The sequence below is a fragment of the Aethalodelphis obliquidens genome, unplaced genomic scaffold (assembly GCF_003676395.1).
Source record: "Aethalodelphis obliquidens isolate GAN/ISIS:26980383/991018 unplaced genomic scaffold, ASM367639v1 scaffold51, whole genome shotgun sequence".
Classification (NCBI taxonomy): domain Eukaryota; kingdom Metazoa; phylum Chordata; class Mammalia; order Artiodactyla; family Delphinidae; genus Aethalodelphis; species Aethalodelphis obliquidens.
In genome coordinates, this window is record NW_020837995.1 from 9,107,197 (window position 1) to 9,127,662 (window position 20,466).

Here is a 20,466-nt window from a genome sequence, read left to right on the forward strand (position 1 = left end):
GTTGGCGGACTTGAGGAGGAGCAAAGATGGCGGAGTGAGGTTCGTCGAGGCCCCCTGGCCTTTGGGCCAGGGGGAGGGCCGGACCCCGGGCGCTCGAGTGCTTCTGCTGGCCCGTGCGAGGTAAGCCGAGAAGGCCAAGACGGGAACTAGCAGGAAGTGGCGCGGCCCAAGCCGTCCGAAGAACGGAGTGCGCGGAGCCTGCCCGCAGCTGGCACGGGCCTTGGCCAGGCGCGGGTTTCCTTGTGAGTGACCTCCGGGCGGCAGCCCGGACTTTTGGGGGTGTGTTGCACCATAACTCAGACCCGACCTGCCACTGACCTTCTCAGTGCCTTGCCTTTGGCTGCCTTTGTGCTTTCGGCTTGTTGCCCGATGATTGCACCCACGCTTGTGCATATGTGGCATTCTCTGCGTCGGCCATCGGTTTATCTTTGAAGAATATCTTTGTTTTATTGATTTATTTATGCTCCTCGCCTCACGAACTTCGTGTCCACTGTTTTGCCTGAGGCTCGGGTCTCAATCGAGGCCTGTTGCGGCTCTTGAGTATTTTGTGACCCTGTCCCTTTGACCTTGAAATTTGGTGTAACAGGTTTCCCCCACTTCCTGGGATTTAATTTGAGTCTGTGTATCGTGTACGTTCTCTTGCTTACCTTTATTATATGCATTCGTTCCCACTCCCACCTCTCAAACTTTTTGAAGATCTGCGAAAGCAGTTTTGTCCTTGTATGACCTGATAGTTGCCTAATGGCGCATTAATCTCAGCTAACTCTAGGTAGAATTAACCGTAGTTTTCCAGAACTAAAGGAGTCAGTGTACAATTTTTATTTATGTATATATTTGTAGAGAGAATGAGAAAGACTTTGGGGAATTATTATTATAAAGTAATTTGTGTAATGGGGTGAGGTTACAAAGTATACCTCAGGCATTTGTGTTCGGTTCTTGTTTAATTTCATGGGATACCTTTTTTTGTAATTTGGGTTGTTATGACCCCTCATTCGACCTTTCAGTTAAATTGTGGGAAAGGTTTCTGAGTTGTTGAAGCCTGTTTAAAACTGGCACATTAGTTAGACCCAGTTCGAATGACATGTCCGAATACAAATGAATGTGTCTGGTATGCTTTTTGCTGGCCCTGGATTTAACAGAGCTGAAAATACCAGGTAAAGAAATACTTCTAAATAAGACGTTTGTGTTGCTTTTGTCCAGAGTAGTTTTTTCATTTCATCTAGGAGAAGAAGATACTAAGCAGAGGAAAGGAACAGAACATTCTTCCTTCCTACCTCACAAACAGGGGAGTGATCATTTATACTAAAGCAAAGGTCTTTTGCTGGAGAAGAGTGTCCATAGCATCATCAGATTCTCAAAGGGGACAGTGTTTAAAAACTCAAGAACCACTGCTCCAGGAGTTTTGACATCTTTATAAAATTAATGCCAGTGCAGGTAGAGAGTAAATTCTTTTTGATTGTTCCTTCTGAATAGTTTTTGATAGTGATGTTTTTAAGACTAGTTTGGTTCATTTGAATAATTTTGCACATAAACGCATACAGCAAAAGTGAGGGCTGTATCCTTACTGTAATGTTCTTTTTATTTTTCCTTATCACAGGAAGAACATTTTCCTTGACTTGTAGGTGCTTTTATATTCATCTCAAAAAGAAAACAAAATTCTGAACTCAGGATTTGGCAAGTGAGTAATAGTGGCTAATGCTTTCAAATACTGTTTACGCAAATTGGCAATAGCTAGATAGAAGTAGAACAAGAAATCATTAGCTTCAACAGAGGATGAACGTCAAAAGTGACTATAAATTATTGGTATAATCTCCCCCTGAAGGCACTAGGGAAGGATTTGTTCCACGCTTTTCTTCTAGCTTTGGGTAGTTCGTTGGCTTGTGGCAGCACAACTCCAGTCTTCACAAGGCATCCTCCCTGTGTATGTCTATGTCCTAAATTCTCCCTTTTATAAGGACACCAGTCAGATTAGGGGCTCACTTGGCTCCAGTATGACCTCATCTTAATTAATTACATCTGCAGTGACTCTGTTTCTAAATAAGGTCATATTTTGAGGTATTCATATGACAACATAGGAATTTGGGCAGGACACAGTTCAAACCATAATATCTACTTAGTCATATACCTTGATTGTATTATATGAAAAACATTCAATGTTGAACTGCTTTAAGGATTAAAATCTTGTATACCACTTGTATAAGGGACTTAGAGTAGTTAAAATCACAGAGACAGACAGACAGAATGGTGGTTGCCAGGGGCTGCAGGGAGGGGAAATGGAGGTTTATTATTTAATTGGTACAGTTTCAGATTTGTAATATGAAAAGAGTTCTGGAGATGGATGGTGGTGATGGTTGCACGATAATGTGAATGTACTTCTTACCACTGAACTGAACACTTAAAAGGGGTTAAGATGATAAATTGTAAGTTGTGTGTATTTTACAATAAAAAAAATTGAAGAAAGATGAGTGAAAAACTCCAACTATATGTATTTCAATATTAAGAAAAGGAATAAGAAGAGGGGAAAAGGAATAAATACCCTTTAGCTGGTAGAGTCTTTATCATATACTTTTAGAGCCAAGGCTTTGTTGCTTGGATTGTAACCTTAATTAAGTCCAGGCAGACTGTTAAATAACACAAATTCAACTGAGTAAATTTATTTATTTAAATTGAAGTATAGTTGATTTACAATGTTGTGTTAATTTCTGCTGTACAGTAAAGTGACTCAGTTATACATATAACTATATTCTTTTTATATTCTTTTCCATTTTGGTTTATCCTAGGATATTGAATCCCAGGACATTGTATAGTGTGCTTTCATTTATGGGGAGGAAATAAATCCACTTAAGCACATCTATATTAGTATAGTCTAGCCCACATCTGGGGGCAGAAACTGTCCAACACACCCAGCATTTGTTTTTCTTTTTTTGGCCGTGTGGCATGGGGGAATCTTAGTTTCCCGATCAAGGGTCGAACCCATGCCCCCTGCATTGGGAGCACAGAGTCTTAACCACTGAACCGCCAGGGAAGTCCCAGCATTTGTTTGTTTGTTGTTGTTGTTTTTTAATAATTTTTTTAAAAATTTATTTTTGGCTGCATTGGGTCTTTGTTGCTGCGTGTGGGCCTTCTCTAGTTGTGGCGAGCGGGGGCTACTCTTTGTTGTGGTGCACGGGCTTCTCATTGCAGTGGTTTCTCTTGTGGAGCATGGGCTCTAGGCGCGTGGGCTTCAGTAGCTGTGGCTTACGGGCTCTAAAGTGCAGGCTCAGTAGTCATGGTGCACGGGCTTAGTTGCTCCGTAGCATATGGGATCTTCCCAGACCAGGGCTCGAACCCGTGTCCCCTGCATTGGCAGGCGGATTCCCAACCACTGTGCCACCAGGGAAGCCCTTGAGCTATTTATTGATGTGTAACAAATTACCCAAAATGTAATGGATTAAAACAACAGTAAACATTTATTATCTCGCACAGTTTGTGTGGGTCAGGAGTTATTAGAGTTTCTGGTTTGGAGTCTCATACAGGGTTACAGTCAAGATACTAGCTGGGGTGGCAGTCATCTAATTCCATGGTGGCTCATTCACATGGCTAGCAAATTCATGCTGGTGGTGGAAAGCCTCATTCCTACCACTGTCAGCCTCTTCCAGGGCTGCTTGAGTGTCATGATACAGCAGCTGGCTTTTCCGAGAACAAGTAATTCAGGAGAGCAAGGCAGAAGCCACAATCCCATCTATGACCTTGCCTCAAAAGTCACTCACTGTCACTTCCTCCTCATTCTGTTGGTCATTGTTTAGACACCAACTAGTATACTGCAATACAATTCTGACACTAACCATCTGGAATTAATGCAGACCCCACAAGTCAAAAGGGCATGATCCCCCAAGAAGACTGCCCTCACTTTAGATGCCAGCAGCACTTTGGAGGATCCCCAGGCCACCTGCACTTCTGACCAACTGGCTGCAGATTCAAGGGTTCCCATGACCCTGTCAGAACCAATCTTTGGTTTCATACTTATTTTTTCCTTCCTTCTGGCTGCTTTGGGTTTATTTATTATTTTTCTAGTTCCTTAAGGTATAAAGTTAGGTTGTTGATTTGATATCCTTCTTCATTTTTAATTTAAGCATTTACAGCTGTATATTACTCTTAGCACTGCTTTTGCTGCATCTTGTAAGTTTTGGTATGCTGTGTTTTTGTTTTCATTTGTCTCAAGATATTTTCAAATTTCCCTTGTGATTTCTTCTTTGACCCATTGGTTGTTTAGGAGTGTGTTGTTTAATTTCCACTGGTTCATTTACTGTAAATTCCAACAATTTGTAGTCTCCCTCTAGGGACAAAGGCCAGTCAAATTTTTTATTATACAGTAGTCACATAGGTGAACCCTTGTTCATTTTTAGAAGGGATTATTAAAGGGTGTGAATACCAGGAGGCAGCAGTAAGGGAGGACCATCTTAGAAGCTGACTACTACATAAAGTCATTTGACTCAGATCTGGCTAGCCCAAGAGCTTCATTGAAAATTCCTATTTTCCCTTTTCATCCTCTCAATAAGTCAGATTTTGTAATATAAAGTTACATTTTTTGTATAATCAACAGCACTAAACAAGTGAGTTCAGAGACCCAGAAATGCGTAGTAAGGCACCAGCTTTACAGGAATGTATTTGTAAGTTTTGTAGATCAGAGTGTATAGTTGTACTTTCTTCACCTAACTCTAGGACCTGTCTATTTAAATTTTAGCTCATGTTGGCTAGGTATATTTAAGAGCCCTGCTATTCAGTTGTTCAACAAATTTTTATTAAGTGCTTATTATGGGTCACATGCTATTCTAGGTGCCTGGGATTCACCAGTGAACAAAACAGGTTCCTTCCTGGTGGAGGTTACATTTTAGACAGGACACGTGAGAAACATAATAAGTATTGTACCTTACATAAGTGCCTTATGTAGTGTTTCATGCATGGATTAAAAGGAAAAGTAGGGCTTCCCTGGTGGCGCAGTGGTTGAGAATCCGCCTGCCAATGCAGGGGACATGGTCGCGCCCTGGTTCTGGAAGATCCCACATGCCGCGAAGCAACTAAGCCTGTGCACCACAACTACTGAGCCTGCGCTCTAGAGCCCGCGAGCCACAACTACTGAAGCCCACGCGCCTAGAGGCAGTGCTCCACAACAAGAGAGGCCACTGCAATGAGAAGCCCGCGCACCACAACGAAGAGTAGCCCCCGCTCGCTGCAACTAGGGAAAGCCTGTGCACGGCAATGAATACCCAACGCAGCCATAAATGAATGAATAAATTTAAAATATGGAACGCTTCACGAATTTGTGTGACATCCTTGCACAGGGACCATGCAAATCTTCTCTGTATCATTCCCAATTTTAGTATATGTGCTGCTGAAGCAAGCACAAGAAAAGGTGCATTTTTAAAATTGAAGTATAGTTAATTTACAATGTTGTGTTTCAACTGTACAGCAGTGATTCCGTTTTTTATATATATCTATGTATATATATACATACACACATACATATGTATTCTTTTTCAGATTCTTTTCCATTATAGGTTATTCCGGGGTATTTAGTATAGTTCCCTATGCTATATGGTAGGTCCTTGTTTGCCTGTTTTATACATAGTAGTGTGTATATGTTAATCCCAGACTTCTGATTTAGCCGCCATCCCCTTTGGTAACCATAAGTTTGTTTTTTATGTCTGTGAGTCTGTTTCTGTTTTGTAAATAAGTCATTTGTATCATTTTTTTTTACGTTTCACATATAAATGATATCATATGGTATTTGTCTTTCTGTCTCTGGCTTACTTCACTGAATATGATAATTTCTACATCCATCCATGTTGCAGCAAATGACATTAAGGAAAAGGTGCTTTTTATCTTTTTCTTTTTTTGGGCCAAGCCGCATGGCATGCGGGATCTTAGCTCCCTGTTCAGAGATCGAACCCGTGCCTCCTGCACTGGAAGCATGGAGTCTTAACCCCTGGACCTCCAGGGAAGTCCCAAAAAGGTGTTTTTTTTTTTTTTTTCCGGTACACGGGCCTCTCACTGTTGTGGCCTCTCCCGTTGCGGAGCACAGGCTCCGGACGCGCAGGCTTAGCGGCCATGGCTCACGGGCCTAGCCGCTCCACGGCATGTGGGATCTTCCCGGATCAGGGCACGAACCCATGTTCCCTGCATCGGCAGGCGGACTCTCAACCACTGCGCCACCAGGGAAGCCCAAAAGGTGCATTTTTAAAAGACTTCTTTGGTACTTATTTGGTTTATATAGAATTCTTTCAGCATATTTACTTGTGGAAAGGACTAGCTTGTATCTTCATTCCCCCTCAACATTACTGCCAATTATCTGGCCATTAGAATTGAGCTACAGAACAGTCTAGTGGCTGGTGCAAGCTTTGAACTAGCCTGAGTAAGCTTATATAATGAAACAGCTCTGTTCTCCGTAGGGTTCTAAAGGCCTGTATGTGGATATTCTCAGTTTTTTCTCTCACTTCCTCTGCTGCTTTTATAACAAATGCAAATTCTGTAGTTCTTTACCTTCTGAATTAATTTACATTTTCCTTTTGTAGGTTTTGAATCAGAACTGTCTCGTCTTCAACCAGAAGAGGTTATTCAAGGTCAGTTTGGAGTTGAGAGGTATTTTTGAATCTCTGTGACGTACTAAAAATGGAGGGCTAGGAAGACTAGTCAGCCAGTCACCATTGGCCATTTTTGTAAGCTTAAGTAATTTAAGCTTTTGATATGCACCTGTGATTTATTTCTTTATTATCATACATACATAAAATTTACCATTTTAACTATATTTAAATGTATAATTCAGTGGCATTAAGTATATTCACATTGTTCTGTAACCATTACCACTGTCTATTTCCAGAACTTATTCATCATCCCAAACAAACTCAATACCCATTAAGCAGTAACTCTCCACTTCCCTGCCACCAGCCCCCCGCCCCCCCAGTTCCTAGTTACCTGTATTCCACTTTCTTTCTCTGTGAATTTGCCTAGTCTAGTTACCTCGTGTAAGAGGACTTAGACAATATTTGTCCTTTTTTTGTCTGATTTACTTTTGCAGATATTTGCAGTTTAACAAGTGTGATGTTTAACAGCAGTGAACTGCTAATGTTTTTACATGCTTGCATTTGGCGATCATGCTACAGTACGTATTGTTTTACCTGTGTTTATAGTTTACAAAATTTTTATTGTTCACTCTTGGTCTTAGGTAGTTGAAGATAATTCTGAGTAAGATGACACATATGGTTTTGAGTATTAAGTATTTAAGCATCAACTTTGGAGTACAATACTGGTTTTATTTATTTATTTATTTATGGCTGTGTTGGGTCTTTGTTGCTGCACACTGGCTTTCTCTAGCTGTGGCGAGCAGGGGGCTACTCTTTGTTGTGGTGCACGGGCTTCTCACTGCAGTGGCTTCTCTTGTTGTGGAGCATGGGCTCCAAGCATGCGGGCTTCAGTAGCTGTGGCACATGGGCTCTAGAGCACAGGCTCAGTAGTTGTGGTGCACGGGCTTAGTTGCTCTGCAGCACATGGGATCTTCCCAGACGAGGGCTCGAACCTGTGTCTCCTGTTTGGCAGGTGGATTCTTAACCACTGCACCACCAGGGAAGTCCTACAATACTGCTTTTAAGCACAGATTTTTTTTTTTTAATTTTTAAATATTTATTTATTTTTGACTGTGTTGGGTCTTTGTTGCTGCATGTGGGCTTTCTCTAGTTGCGGTGAGCAGGGGCTACTCTTTGTTGCAGTGCGTGGGCTTCTCATTGCAGTGGCTTCTTTTTTTGCGGAGCACAGGCTCTAGGGGCATGGACTTCAGTAGTTGTGGCATGTGGGCTCAGTAGTTGTGGCTCGTGGGCTTAGTTGCCCCGCGGCATGTGGGATCTTCCTGGACCTGGGCTTGAACCCATATCCTCTGCATTGGCAGGCAGATTCTTAACCACAGTGCCACCAGGGAAGTCCCAACACAAATGTTTTATATAGAATCATTTCATGGACTATATTATTCCATTTGCATAAGAGAAAATTAACATGTGTATCTCATTTTATATAATGCAAGTTTTTATGTAATTCTAGCTTTTTGTATCATACTTACATAAGTTTCTTGGCTACTGCTTCTGCTTTTCTTTCTTTTTATTTATTTGTTAGTTCTTATTTTATATATATTTATTTTTTTGGCCACACCCTTACGCATGTGGGATCTTAGTTCCCCAACCAGGGATCGAACCCGTGTCCCCTGCATTGAAAGGTGGAGTCTTAACCACTGGACCGCTGAGGAAGTCCCTGCTTCTGCTTTTCTTTCTTTTCTTTTCTTTTCTTTTCTTTTTTTTTTTTTTTAATTTTATTTTTTATGTTTGGCTGTGTTGGGTCTTCGTTGCTGTGCGCGGGCTTTCTGTAGTTGCGGTGAGCGGGGGCTACTCTTCGTTGCAGTGCATGGGCTTCTCATTGCGGTGGCTTCTGTTGTTGTGGAGCACGGGCTCTAGGTGCACAGGTTTAGTAGTTGTGGCTCGTGGGCGCTAGAGCTCAGGCTCAGTAGTTGTGGCGCACGGGCTTAGTTGCTCTGCGGCATGTCAGGTCTTCCCGGACCAGGGCTTGAACCCATGGCCCTTGCATTGGCAGGTAGATTCTTAACCACTGTGCGACCAGGGAAGCTCCCCTGCTTCTGCTTTTCCAGTGATAATACTGAATTTGGTGGTGTGGTTGGACATTTTCTTTTAAACAATATGTAATCCAAAAAATTTTTTTTCTGTGTGTTTTAAAATACTATTTTTAAAAAGTAAGCTCATATAGAAGTACCTATCTTAATCTTCCTGTTTTCAATCTATTTTGTATTTCCAGGTATTTCTATGTTGTCTCCTGGAGTGGGGTTGTCCTGCTTCTTTTATCGGGCCACCTTCCCTATTCTTGAAATGTGGATATCTCTTCTCTAAACTTTACCTCCATGATTTGGACTGGAAAAGGCTGCTCTTCTTTTTGTTCCACCTCTCAGATTCAAAGAAGAGAAGCCCCTGGGATGCAGTCATCCTGCTAACTTCTCTAGGAAGAAAGAAGCAACAGATATACATCTTCTGCTGCAATTTGCTTAATCACAAATAATTTTACAAGCTGAAGGCTGATATCATTTGAAACAGGTGCTTAGATGGTGATATTTGTGAATTCTTTACCTTTTGTTCCAGACAAGAAGACAAAATAGCAAGCGTGCGTGACATCAGTGTGTTTTTTTTAACGTCTTCCAGTTTTAGCCACTGTTGTGATAAGCACAGTTGAGACTTGCAGCAGTAAATTCCAAATATGTGTTCTAATTTGAAGTGAAAGAGATGCTTAAAAAATTACATATATTTCTAATACCTGGCTCATCCTTTGGCATAGATTTACTGGATAAGAACAAAGGTCCAATTTTGCAGTAAAACCTTTGATGTGATAAAGAAGCATAAAGACAAGATATCACAAGGTTAGTTGCATATGTGAGTACATTATCACAACTCTATAAATACACATTTTTACATGTGTAAGTCCACATTTTTGGATGATAAGAGGGATATTTCTCCTGGAGAAGGAAGCTGTGGTGGACTTCTTTCTCAGAAGTCTTTGGATATATGGTATTTTTAAATGTTTTTTCATTCTTCTAAGGAATAACCACATTGTGCAGATGCTAACCCTATGAATGCATGCTTGGGTTTAGTGAAAAGTTGGTAAAAGGGAACTAAACAGTTTTGAGTCCAGGGATGGAACCCTCTTCACCACCCTAGGATGAGAAGCTACTGTATTAAAATTAGTTCTTTCTTTTTCGTGCAGTCTTATTTATATAGCACTTGAGACTTGGTTTTACATGCTGCTAAGGCTGGAAGAAAAGTGGCAAAAGTGGTTTTTCTGTTCAGAAGATCTTGGGATGGACCCTACAGTATGACCTGCCTTCACCTTTGGACATACAGGAGTGGAGAAAAAAACGAGGAAAGTTTCCATATTACTCCTTTCTCCTAAGAAAAAGAAGTGAAAATGCTTTATGCAGCTCCATCTGACTTTATGGCATTTCACATTCTATAGCTTTGTTTTTTGTAAAAGGATAAGTAACTTTTTCCCTTTGATCCAAGATGGGTTCTTGGGTATTTGATTTATTTTTCTAGGCAATAGGTGTATGTTTGGCTGAAAAGGCTGGGACTGAGGTAACTTCCCCCAGTTGGAACTGAACTTTCTCATCAGAGAATGGGCCTCAGAAGAAATGTTCCCAGACTGTGGTTAGGTCAGTGTAGATTTAGAAGAAATCCAGGGTCTGAAAAAACTCAAACAAGAAAAGTAGTTCCAGTAGGAAATAATGAATTTCCTTTCTTTCTGTTAAAACTTATAACTATCTGATGAACAGACTACAGGGTAAAGCCGTCCTTGCTTCCAAATCAACAGGGGACCATTGTATGAATTGCCAGGTGTTTACATAAGAAGAATGAAACCTTTATAAGTTTTTGTAAGTAGAGAAAGAATTTACAGCTGGTTAGATGAAATTAAGAACAAATCATCTTAGATCATCTCTGTGATACAGGGAATGTTTACCCAGGGCCATGCATGTTGTGCTGCTGAAATCTTGGGGCAGATTTACCAGAATTTGAGAGTGATAAAAATAGCCAAAAACTGGAAATATTGAGCACTCTTAATGATTAGTTAAATTGGTCAACCAATTTGAATTGGCATATGGAAGCGTTTTAGTAAAATAATTACATAATATAGATAAAATATAATTTCCTTTAATTGGGGGCAATTACTGAGTGGTAAAGCATAGTAGAAATAACTTGGATAAAGGTAACTTAAATTTTTCTCTAAATTCTCAGCCACTTCCTGATGTTTTCTATCAGTATTTTGGAATTGATAAAGACAGAATGGAACCTACATACATGAGTCCCGTTGGTATGTTGGGAATATCATATGGAGAATTTGTATCTTCAGTTGTCTGTTACCCATCCTCCCCATGTTTTTTTGGGCAACTTTTTGGGTAGGATTGTTTGGCAGGGGATAGAGACCCTCTACTGTCAGCACCAGTGAAACCATCTCTGGCCCACTTGTTTGAATAATTGTGTATCAGACTCATCTTCTCCAGTTGCTTTACATATTTTCATTTCAAAGTTAAGAGAACCACTGTTTAATGCTTTCAGGTTGTTTCTGCATCTGCATCTTCCATGATTTTCACCAGATGGCATTTAACAAAATGGGTATATTCCAGTTGTATTTGCCCAGTGTTTACTTAATACATCTACATTGTTTTTCCTGGTCTATTTTGGTCCACTTCATGATGGCAAAAGCTATAATTTTAGGCAGGACTATGCCTCAATCTGTAGCTGTGCCTACTTCCTTTCCTTTGCTCATCCATGTTAGCTGGCAGTTTTTCTTTTAAAAAGTTGAACAAAAATGGGATATGTGCAATAGAAATATATATATGTATATTTTAATACTTGTGGACAGATGTTACAAGTTGTTTAAGAACAACAAAATCACCAATGTCTTCCATTTTGAGATGTGTATAGTTTTGTAAGCATTAGTGCTTGGTAGCATATTGTAGTGCCATGTTAGGGGTTAGTGCATGAGCCTAGTAATAATTTAAACTTCAGGATGAATTATTGATAATAACTAATAGTGTAAAAAGAGTGGAAAATCTAGACCTTTTCTTTTCTCATAAATATCTGAATCCGTGATATTCTCCCTGGGGAAAAGAGATTAAGGCCCAAAAGACTCATTTATGAATAGAAATATGGGGTCACAAGGTGAGATACTGTCTTTGAGGATTTTTAAGCTTTCCATGAGGTAGGAAACCAAGTTGCCTTTGTGTGTTATGAAACCTTATATCAAAATGAGGCCCCATTTCATGATTCTGCTTTGCTCTCTTTGAGGTGAGACTGTTCTTACACTGTTTTCACATTGTATGTCTTGTAGGTTTATTGTTTTCCCACTCTTTTTGCATCAGATTATTTTACATTTTGCATGTCTTACTGAGATGCTATGTTAATTGCTCAAGTGAGTGCTTTTCTAATCGGAAGACCATTTATGTTTCCTATCTGCAGTATGCTACATGTTAGCAGAAGAACACTGGTCAGTAGTTGAGTGTCCTAGATTAATTTCTCTTGAGCTTTTCCTGTTTCCAAATTTGCTGAATTGTGTATTGATGAGATTCCAGACCTTTTCATGAGAATTGGCAATGTAGCTAAATGGAGACTACCTAGGTTGCCATGTATTAATATTAACCAACTCCCTGCTTGGTTATAGTAAATTGCCTCAGACAGCTTTCACTCTTTTCTCTTTTCCTTGTAGAAATAAAAGTTGTTTTGTTCTGAAAGCATAGCTTTCTGTAGAAAAGAAATTCCTACCTCTAAAAGCTTTCTTGAGAACTTGGAAATGGCAGTTTTCTGGGGTGATTTTTAAATCTCAGTATTAGGAGAGTCCAGGATTTATTGCCACAGATTCTATAGTTAGTATGATAGGAAATGCAAAACTTTTTTAATGTGGTGTGTCTTGTGTGCAGAAGCAGGCTTAAAGAAATTGACTCTTGGGCAGCAAATCTCGAGGGACCCAGGCTTAGATTCTTATAGTGTACTTAAAGTAGTTGTACTCCTGGTTCAATTAGTTTAGTGCCTGGGAGAATCCACTTCTGAAAAGCATTTAAACATTTAAAAAAATACCTCTGAAAAGGTAATGAATGCAAAATAGCACAGTATATAGGAAAGAATATTTCCTATTGCAAAAAAAAAAAAAGCCATAAAACAAACAATTTTCAAGAGGTAGAATTTCAGTAGCAATAACAGTTTTGCATGTATACTAAGTTGCGTTAGCAGGGTTGTACAGTAGAATACTACTTGAGTTTGAGGCTCTGTGATAACAGAATTCCATGAAAGGAAAAAGATGTTGTAGGTAAAGAGTATGTAAAAGGTACTTAAAAAAAAAAACAAAACTATGAATGTATATGAGTATATCATTATGTGAGAAATAGCAACGTTTGTGCAAGTTAAAGGTTAAAGACCCTACTTGTTTGCTAGAGCAGAGGGTTAGAGCCATTTAAGCTTTTCTGATGCTTAACCTGGAAACGTACTCCTACTGAGTACCCCCAGTGAAGCTCATCGTGTGGGGATTTTGCTTATGTTTCTTTTAACAACAGGCATTTATAAAATGGCATACTTTTTGCTTTGTCACCTCATCTTTCTCCATTAGTTTCCTGGGTACATTTTTTAGAGAAAAGTTTGCTGTGTGTATATATTTAGAGTTTAAAAAGACAGACTATACCTGGCTTTTCCTCATGCCTGTTAGTGTAGGGGCGTTAGGATTTAAAGGTATAAAGCAAAAGGACTGAAGGGAATGGCCAGAGACAGTACACTGTCTAATGTAGATGTGCCAAGGCCTGTGGCCTGTGACTGCTTATTTTAACAAGAACCCAGCAAACTAGTTTCTTGATCTGAATCATACAGCTCTCACATCAGGATGTAATAACAGAATGAGGGTGACTTCTTACTCCCTTTTACCTCATGTTCATCTTGGCCATTTAGCACCTTGAAGATCCCTGAAAGGATTGTGACTGTGTTCCCTTGTTTTCCCAGGGGAAGAAACTGAAAGATGAGTGGATCTAAGAAAATAGTGCCTCTTGAATATTAAATTCTTAAATGGCAACTCCAAAGGATAGAGAGAAGGCTATATTAAATTGATTATAGCTCCTCTTTAAATGTCCTATGTCTTCAGTTTTGTGTTAGAGACATTGGAATAACCAAGCAATATTCAAACATCTGCACGATCATGAGGACACCACTGCATATTACAGTGATGTCAGTAACAGTTTAGTTACTTAGAACAATTAAAGATTACCCTTAATAGCAACATTCATAGTTTTAAATGCTCAAATGTGCTACAAGTTTTTGTAGTCTCAAAGTATGGTTGATACTTTTCAATGTTGTTTTGGTCTCATGTTTACTCTTTGTGTACCTGTGATATGCAAAATATGAAGAGACCCTTGGCCTCCAGGAGTTTACATTCTCATGGTGCTGCTGGTGCAAGCAAATTGCTTCTAGTTTATTCAGAACATTGCTTGGCTGTTAATTATACCATGTTTGGAAGGATTCCTTGGCCAATAGTTTTCAAAAGCAGAGGGCTATGCTAAACTTCAGGGCATTGATTTTTGAGTTTACATTGTATTAGCTCTGCTGTTCATGAACTCCTTTTCCCCAGGGAGCTGTGCAGGTAATGCTTATTAATGTGAATCAAACTATTCTGCCTAAGAGCATCTTCATCATCTCTATACCACCTATGCTCTTGTATGCCATCACTGTCAGTAAATGGCCAAGAAAACTCACTGCTCCAGAGGACATCTCTCAGTACTCTATTTTCCCAAATTTTTTACATCATTCTCTACCCAAAAGGACCAGAATTTGCAATTAATCCTTTTATAAGTGAATAGTGGTCCTAATTTTAACCTTTTTGTGTGTGACTTTTGTACCTCTGTTCTGAAGCAGCATTGTGATAGATGTGGAGCACCTGCCTACATTTCTAAGCAATCACTTTATTAACCCACATTTTCAGTTGAAACTTTGCATGTAATTTCCTCTACTTCCTCTGAGTCAAGGGGTTTACTCTGCATGTTTATTAAAAGTGGGTCTGGATGGAAGTGCAAGCAATAGTGGCAGGCCCATAACTCTTATTTTAGAGTATAATATTCTAATGCATGGTTGAAAATGTCCAGTGTTATGTGGCTACTAGTAATTAGATATATGCATTTATTAATAATGAAGCAATAGAGACTTAAACCACTAGCTTGAATTTATTGTTTGGATTATTTTCATTTTCTAAGATTATCTTACTTCCATTGAAAATGGAAGCTAGAAGATAAACAGGGGCAACCATAAGACATTCAAACTGTCAGGAATAGAGCATAACAGTGCTCACCCTCTAACCTCTTGCCTGGTTCCATTAGTCCCCAAGCATGTTTAAAACAAAAGGCACAAACTAAGCATGTTCAAATAAATAAAGAAGCTGCTATGGCTGTAATAGAAAGGTGCAGAGTTTCAGAAAGAGTATGGAATACCAGTGTGGAAGATGTAGAGTAACTAGGGATGGGGTTTGTCTGATACAATTTATGTGGCTTAAGTTTGGATCTCTTAAGACTAGAATCTTGGAAGTGAATAGAGGCAACATGGACATATTTCAGATGTTCCAGGATTTTCAGGTAACTAGGTGACTCTTTGGATGGTACTGCTTTACCCAACCATAAAAGATCCTTCCAGCAAAGGAGCCCGTTCCATTTTATGGAAATAGTCCTTAAAATATAGATACATCTGTGGTTTGGTTTTTCTGTTGTTACTGTATTTAAGTTTTTAAAGAAATTTTTTTATAGCCAGAGTTTTATCCTTGATGTTTTGGTTAGACTTCATAATTTGTTGCCTAAAGCTTTTGATGCCAGGTAGACAGGAGCAAGTTTTCCCATTTTGTAAAAAAGAAAAACCTTGCTGTTTATTTTCTTACTTGATGAAGAAAATAGATCAGTTCATTATAATAGCTTAAAATTTTTTGAGATGATTCCTGACTTTGAAATAACCCATGTAAGTACATGTGATCATGACAAGTAATGTACAAATGTGATTCATTATATTTGAAAGAGACCTAAGTAGAAGAGAATTCAAGATTAGACTGGATGATTTTCACTAGGCCCCTTCCAGGTTTCATGTTCTATGAAATAATTTTCCAAAATTATTTCAACCTCATTTTAATCTTCACTGTGGGATTTCACTTTGAATACCTTTAGGAATGTTTAAGTGGAATGGTAACTTTCCAGTAGTTCCTAATGAATAACTTATAGTCCTTTTACCCAGTTCAGGAAGTGAAATGTCATATCCCATATGTAAAGTTTCAGTTTGGTACTTATCAATAAAATGTCTACCAAACAATGAAACCAGTAAAGATTTAAGGACAGAGTTTCTCTAATCTCTGTTCCTATTATTTCCACTAGGCCATATTAAAATGTTAATATTAGAAGCCCAGACATCACAGATTTCTCCAGGAACCCATACTCGTAAACTTTTTTTTTTTTTTTTCTTGGTACACGGACCTCTCACTGTTGTGGCCTCTCCCGCTGCGGAGCACAGGCTCCGGACGCGCAGGCTCAGCAGCCATGGCTCACGGGCCCAGCTGCTCCGCGGCATGTGGGATCTTCCCAGACCGGGGCACGAACCTGTGTCCGCTGCATCGGCAGGCGGACTCTCAACCACTGCGCCACCAGGGAAGCCCCATACCCGTAAACTTTTAAAGTCAAGAGTAGATATCTTAAGGTTAGAATTTTCAAAAGATTTTGTCTCCCCTGGTGATGGTATGCCATGCCATAGATTAAAGTATAATTTTCTCCCAGGGATAAATATTCTGGCAATACATTATCATCAGTCCGTAAACAACAGTAATAGTCTTGGCGCTTACCTTAAAACCACCTATCGCTGGTAATTTAAAAGATTCATGTTAGAATAACCTTTGCATAGAGTTTTACTTCAGTAGCTTTTGTTTTTACTTGTTCAGATCTTCTTCATTGCCTCATTGGTATATAAGATAATGTTAAAAGAATTAATTGAATGTTTGAAGTTTTACAAAAGGCAGCTTGCTTTCTAATCTATGCATCTTTGGGATATTAGAAGAAATATTCTTTGCTGTAAAAAGGAACTGCTGTAAAAGTTGGAAACTCTGCGCCTGTGTACATATATATTTTGGCAATAAAGCAGCATGGGCTGAGAATGCACTGAAATTTCACTGTGTTGTTATTTGGAATGGGTAATTCTAATAATGCAGTAAATTATGGAGATGGAAGAAGGAGCCTATCCACAGACCTGTGCTTAGGTAGGCACCAGATGTCAAATAAAGAAGACAAAGGACCTGGGTTTCTTGATGCCAAGTTGTGGCAGTTTCTGTTGTAGTTCAAGGGAAGAACAGGCAACCATATGAATAAAGAGGCACCTTATTTAAACTATGCCCTTATGCCATCCCCTGTTTTACCTTTAGGGCCAACCTTATGCTAGGTCTAGGAGCAAATGTTTAGTTTCTGGTAAGGAAATAATGATACAATTACTGCCAATAATTAAGCTTTTATATTTAATTTTAAAAAGTTAAGACGTTTCAACGCTACTTAAGAGATCCTCCTAGATTCAGGGGAAAGGAAAGGAGTTCAGTTTTAAGAAAGCTGTTACAAACTTCCTTGGGATTGGCTATTGTCAAATGAACAAAAGCTATGTGGTTTTTGTGATGTGACAGCTAATGTAATAGTTCCTTCCTTTGATTTATGAGACTATTCATTTAACACACACTGATATACTCCACTTCCAGGTACTGTGCTAGATGCTGGAGTTATAAAAATTGAGATGGTTTCTGCCATTAATTAAGGAGCTCAAAAGTGTACAACTTGGGGACTTTATATATGCAATTTTTTTGTTCTCATAAATACATGGAATTTTGAAAACACTTTTATTCAACATACATACAGTGGTAAATGATAACTAGCCTTAGAATCTGTTAATATCAGCCAGTCATTATTGATGTTATAGACTTCCAGAGGAGCTTTTATACCACTAAGGCCTTGTTTAAAAAAGTCAGCCATTAGTGAGAGTATTAGTACAATTGGTACAACATTTATGGAAGGCATAATATCAAAATTGTAAATGCACATGCCCTTTGACTCTGTTCCACGTTAGGAATCACTCCTACAGAAATACCAGAACAGATACGCAAAGACATGACAAGGATCCAATAAAACAATGGTTAAATTCTGATGTATTGATTATTGAATCATATGCAGGTGTTAAGTAATTTGTGAGGCCTGGTATAGAAAGCTGTCTGTGACATGTATTATTTGAGAAGCAGGTTGCAGAATAATGTGAAAAATATAATTGCCTTTTATGTCTATGTGTCTGTCCACACGCATGAAGGTTATAATAGCGTAGCATTTATTAAGCACTTAATATTAAGCATTACTCTTAATTACATTAGATGTATTCATTAACTCATTTAATCCTCACTAGAGCCCTAGTTAGTTTTTAATCCCTATCTTACAAGAAGAGTTTAATTCTTCAAGTTCATGGCTAATAAGTAACCAAGCCACAATCTGAATCTAAATCATTTGGCTCCCAGCATGCTACATTGTGCCTCTCAGAAATGTAAGGGGAAGTATACTTTTACCCTTTCCTTTGTCACACATCTATATCTGAATTTTTTTCTAGAGTAAACATGTAATTTGTATTTGAGAGAAAAAAAATATGTAAAACTAGCCAGCTTAATTTGATGTCAAGTTCAAGCATTTAATTTTCTATTGAAAGTCTACCAAAACAGCAAATCCAGAGGTTAAGGAAAATAGCTACGTAAGAACAGCTTTTTAAAGAAAGGAAATACGTTGAGGCAGACATACCCATACACAATAAGAATCCCAGGATGATTCAATGTAGTATTAGTATTAGGTCTCATTCTTTAGGAGTAGAAAGAGCTTTTCTGGTACTGGTTGTTGCCAGAGGCTTCGCCCTTACTTAACCAAATTTTGCAACTCAAAAGCATAAAGCGAGCCAGAATTTTCTCTCTAAAATAGTTTTTAAAGGAAAATATCCTATATGCAGTCTAAAATGGAAAGAATCTGCTATTAAATCTGCTAGCCACTGGGGACTCCCCTGGTGGTCCAGTGGTTAAGACTGCGCTTCCAATACAGGGGGTGTGGGTTCGATCCCCGGTCAGGGAACTAAGATCCCACATGCTGCGCAGCGCAGCAAAAAAAAAAAAAATCTGCTAGCCACATCGGAACCACATTAACTTCTCTGTGCACCACCACTAGGCTATCGTCTCTTGATTGTTCTAGTGCCAGCCCCTCCTTAGTGGTCTGCTTGCCGCCCTCCCACCCATTCTCCATAAGACAACCCTAACGAGGTTCTGAAAACGAAAATTTGATCCTGTCATAGGCCTCCTTTAAAATTCTTCAAGGTTGTTGGGATAAAAACAAACATCCTTCAGAAGGCCGATAAGACCTTGCATCCGCAGGTTTCTGGACACCGTTGTAACTCCTACAGGTCTTTTTAAGGGCCTTTGTATATAGACTGTTCTCTTCGTCAGCTTATTAAATGCCTACTCATCTTTCAGACCACTGCTGAAACATTACTTCCACAGAGAGGCCTTACCTGACCCCCAAACCAGGTCAGTTACTTGCTATATGTGCTTATATCTCTATGTCCCTTTTCTTCAGAACCCTTACTACAGTTGTAATTTTAAATGTCTTCATGTGGTTATTTGAGTGTCCCATCTCTTGACTAGATTATAAACTGAGGATACAGAGTAGCTGTTTTTGCTTATCTTTCATCCCCAGCAGCTAGCATAATACTTTATATTTATTAAATGAATAATATGATGAGCTACTGAGCCACAGTGCTACATAAAGCAAAATAAAAGAAAGCATTTTGGTAAATGTTTGATGTTTTTATCATTCCTTTCATTATCATCCTGTTAAGCTCAGTTTACAACAGAAAAGGGAACGATAAATATATATTATGCAGTTAACTTACTGAACATAACCTACAGAAAATATATGTACCCGTATTTCACATAAGAAAAAAATGATTTCTCAGTATTCATGACAGTTGCTCCATGTAGGAATAATAGTCAACATAAGTACAACGCTATTTTCAGGCCAAACATGCATCTTTAGATCAGAGCACTCATGGGACATTGCCTCTTAATCCCTAAATTTGCAGTCAAAATGTTTTCCGAAATAAATATTATGAAATTGATAAGAAGCTAAAATAAATTCTTAAGACAGATAACTATGAAATCTGAACAGAAGTCTCCTTAGTTTCTCATCTTCCAGAAACAGCTTCACAAATCACTTGGAAAATCAGTCTAGAGGTAAACAATAAACCACATTTCCCATTCATCCTTGAAACTGAACTTTCTTGAGAAGTGATCAAACAGCACCTGTTGTTGAAGACAGCAGTAAGGCCTGAACATGATACTCAAGCTTTGATTCTGGATCAGTTTGTTGGCTTGGACTGGTCAGGAGTCCCTTCCTTCAGAATCTTGATGAGTGAATTTAAGCGAGTATGTGTTAACATTATCTTCTCTTTCAGCTGGGAAAAGAAATACATAGATTATCAGGGAATCTTAAAGTCTCAATCTGCTGGTTCTAGAAGCCACTTCAGACTTAAGCTAGTGATTGGGAGCTGGCAATACTGCAACACATTTCAAAAGGACATCTGTTCTATTTCTGAAAGAACTTTATACAACAAACCTAGAGCACAATAAGGTGACAGATAAAAAGTTTCATGTGGGAAAAGACCAGCCACTGCTGAGCATCACTGCTTCTAGTCTCCATCCTTCCTAGCCCTTATCACCAGTTTGGTGATAACTCCAAAACCTGGGGAGGAAGACAAGAATAAAGGGGGATAAGAAAGCTTGAAACAGAAGCATTAATCAGGCTTTCCCTTTTTTTTCCAGTAGCAAGAAATTTTTTTT

The 20,466-nt window shown here is 38.9% G+C and overlaps 1 protein-coding gene, 1 long non-coding RNA gene and 1 other non-coding gene across 6 annotated transcripts in view; 1 reads left to right on the forward strand and 2 right to left on the reverse strand.

Moving 5' to 3' along the window:
• LOC113608045 (uncharacterized) overlaps positions 1-20,466 on the forward strand; it is a 25,494-nt gene continuing 5,028 nt past the window's right edge. For 2 of the 4 annotated variants that reach the window (XR_003428191.1, XR_003428193.1), the window contains exons 1-7: positions 1-120; positions 1,598-1,678; positions 6,552-6,599; positions 7,055-7,138; positions 8,830-9,122; positions 9,361-9,442; positions 19,102-19,155. This is a non-coding gene — a long non-coding RNA (uncharacterized LOC113608045). Of the gene's footprint in view, positions 121-1,597; positions 1,679-6,551; positions 6,600-7,054; positions 7,139-8,829; positions 9,123-9,360; positions 9,443-9,786; positions 15,563-19,101; positions 19,156-20,466 lie in introns of those variants that run through there. The other 2 variants (XR_003428190.1, XR_003428192.1) reach the window with 2 other exon arrangements.
• Positions 5,277-5,384, reverse strand: LOC113608171 (U6 spliceosomal RNA). Its single transcript, XR_003428240.1, has one exon. It is a non-coding gene; the product is annotated as a U6 spliceosomal RNA (small nuclear RNA).
• The window catches only part of OIP5 (Opa interacting protein 5), a 13,551-nt gene continuing 12,504 nt past the window's right edge, over positions 19,420-20,466 (reverse strand). The window contains exon 5 of the mRNA XM_027083961.1: positions 19,420-20,081. Within this exon, the coding sequence (XP_026939762.1) occupies positions 19,986-20,081 (96 nt within the window). The 3' untranslated portion in view covers positions 19,420-19,985. The remainder of the gene's footprint in view (positions 20,082-20,466) is intronic.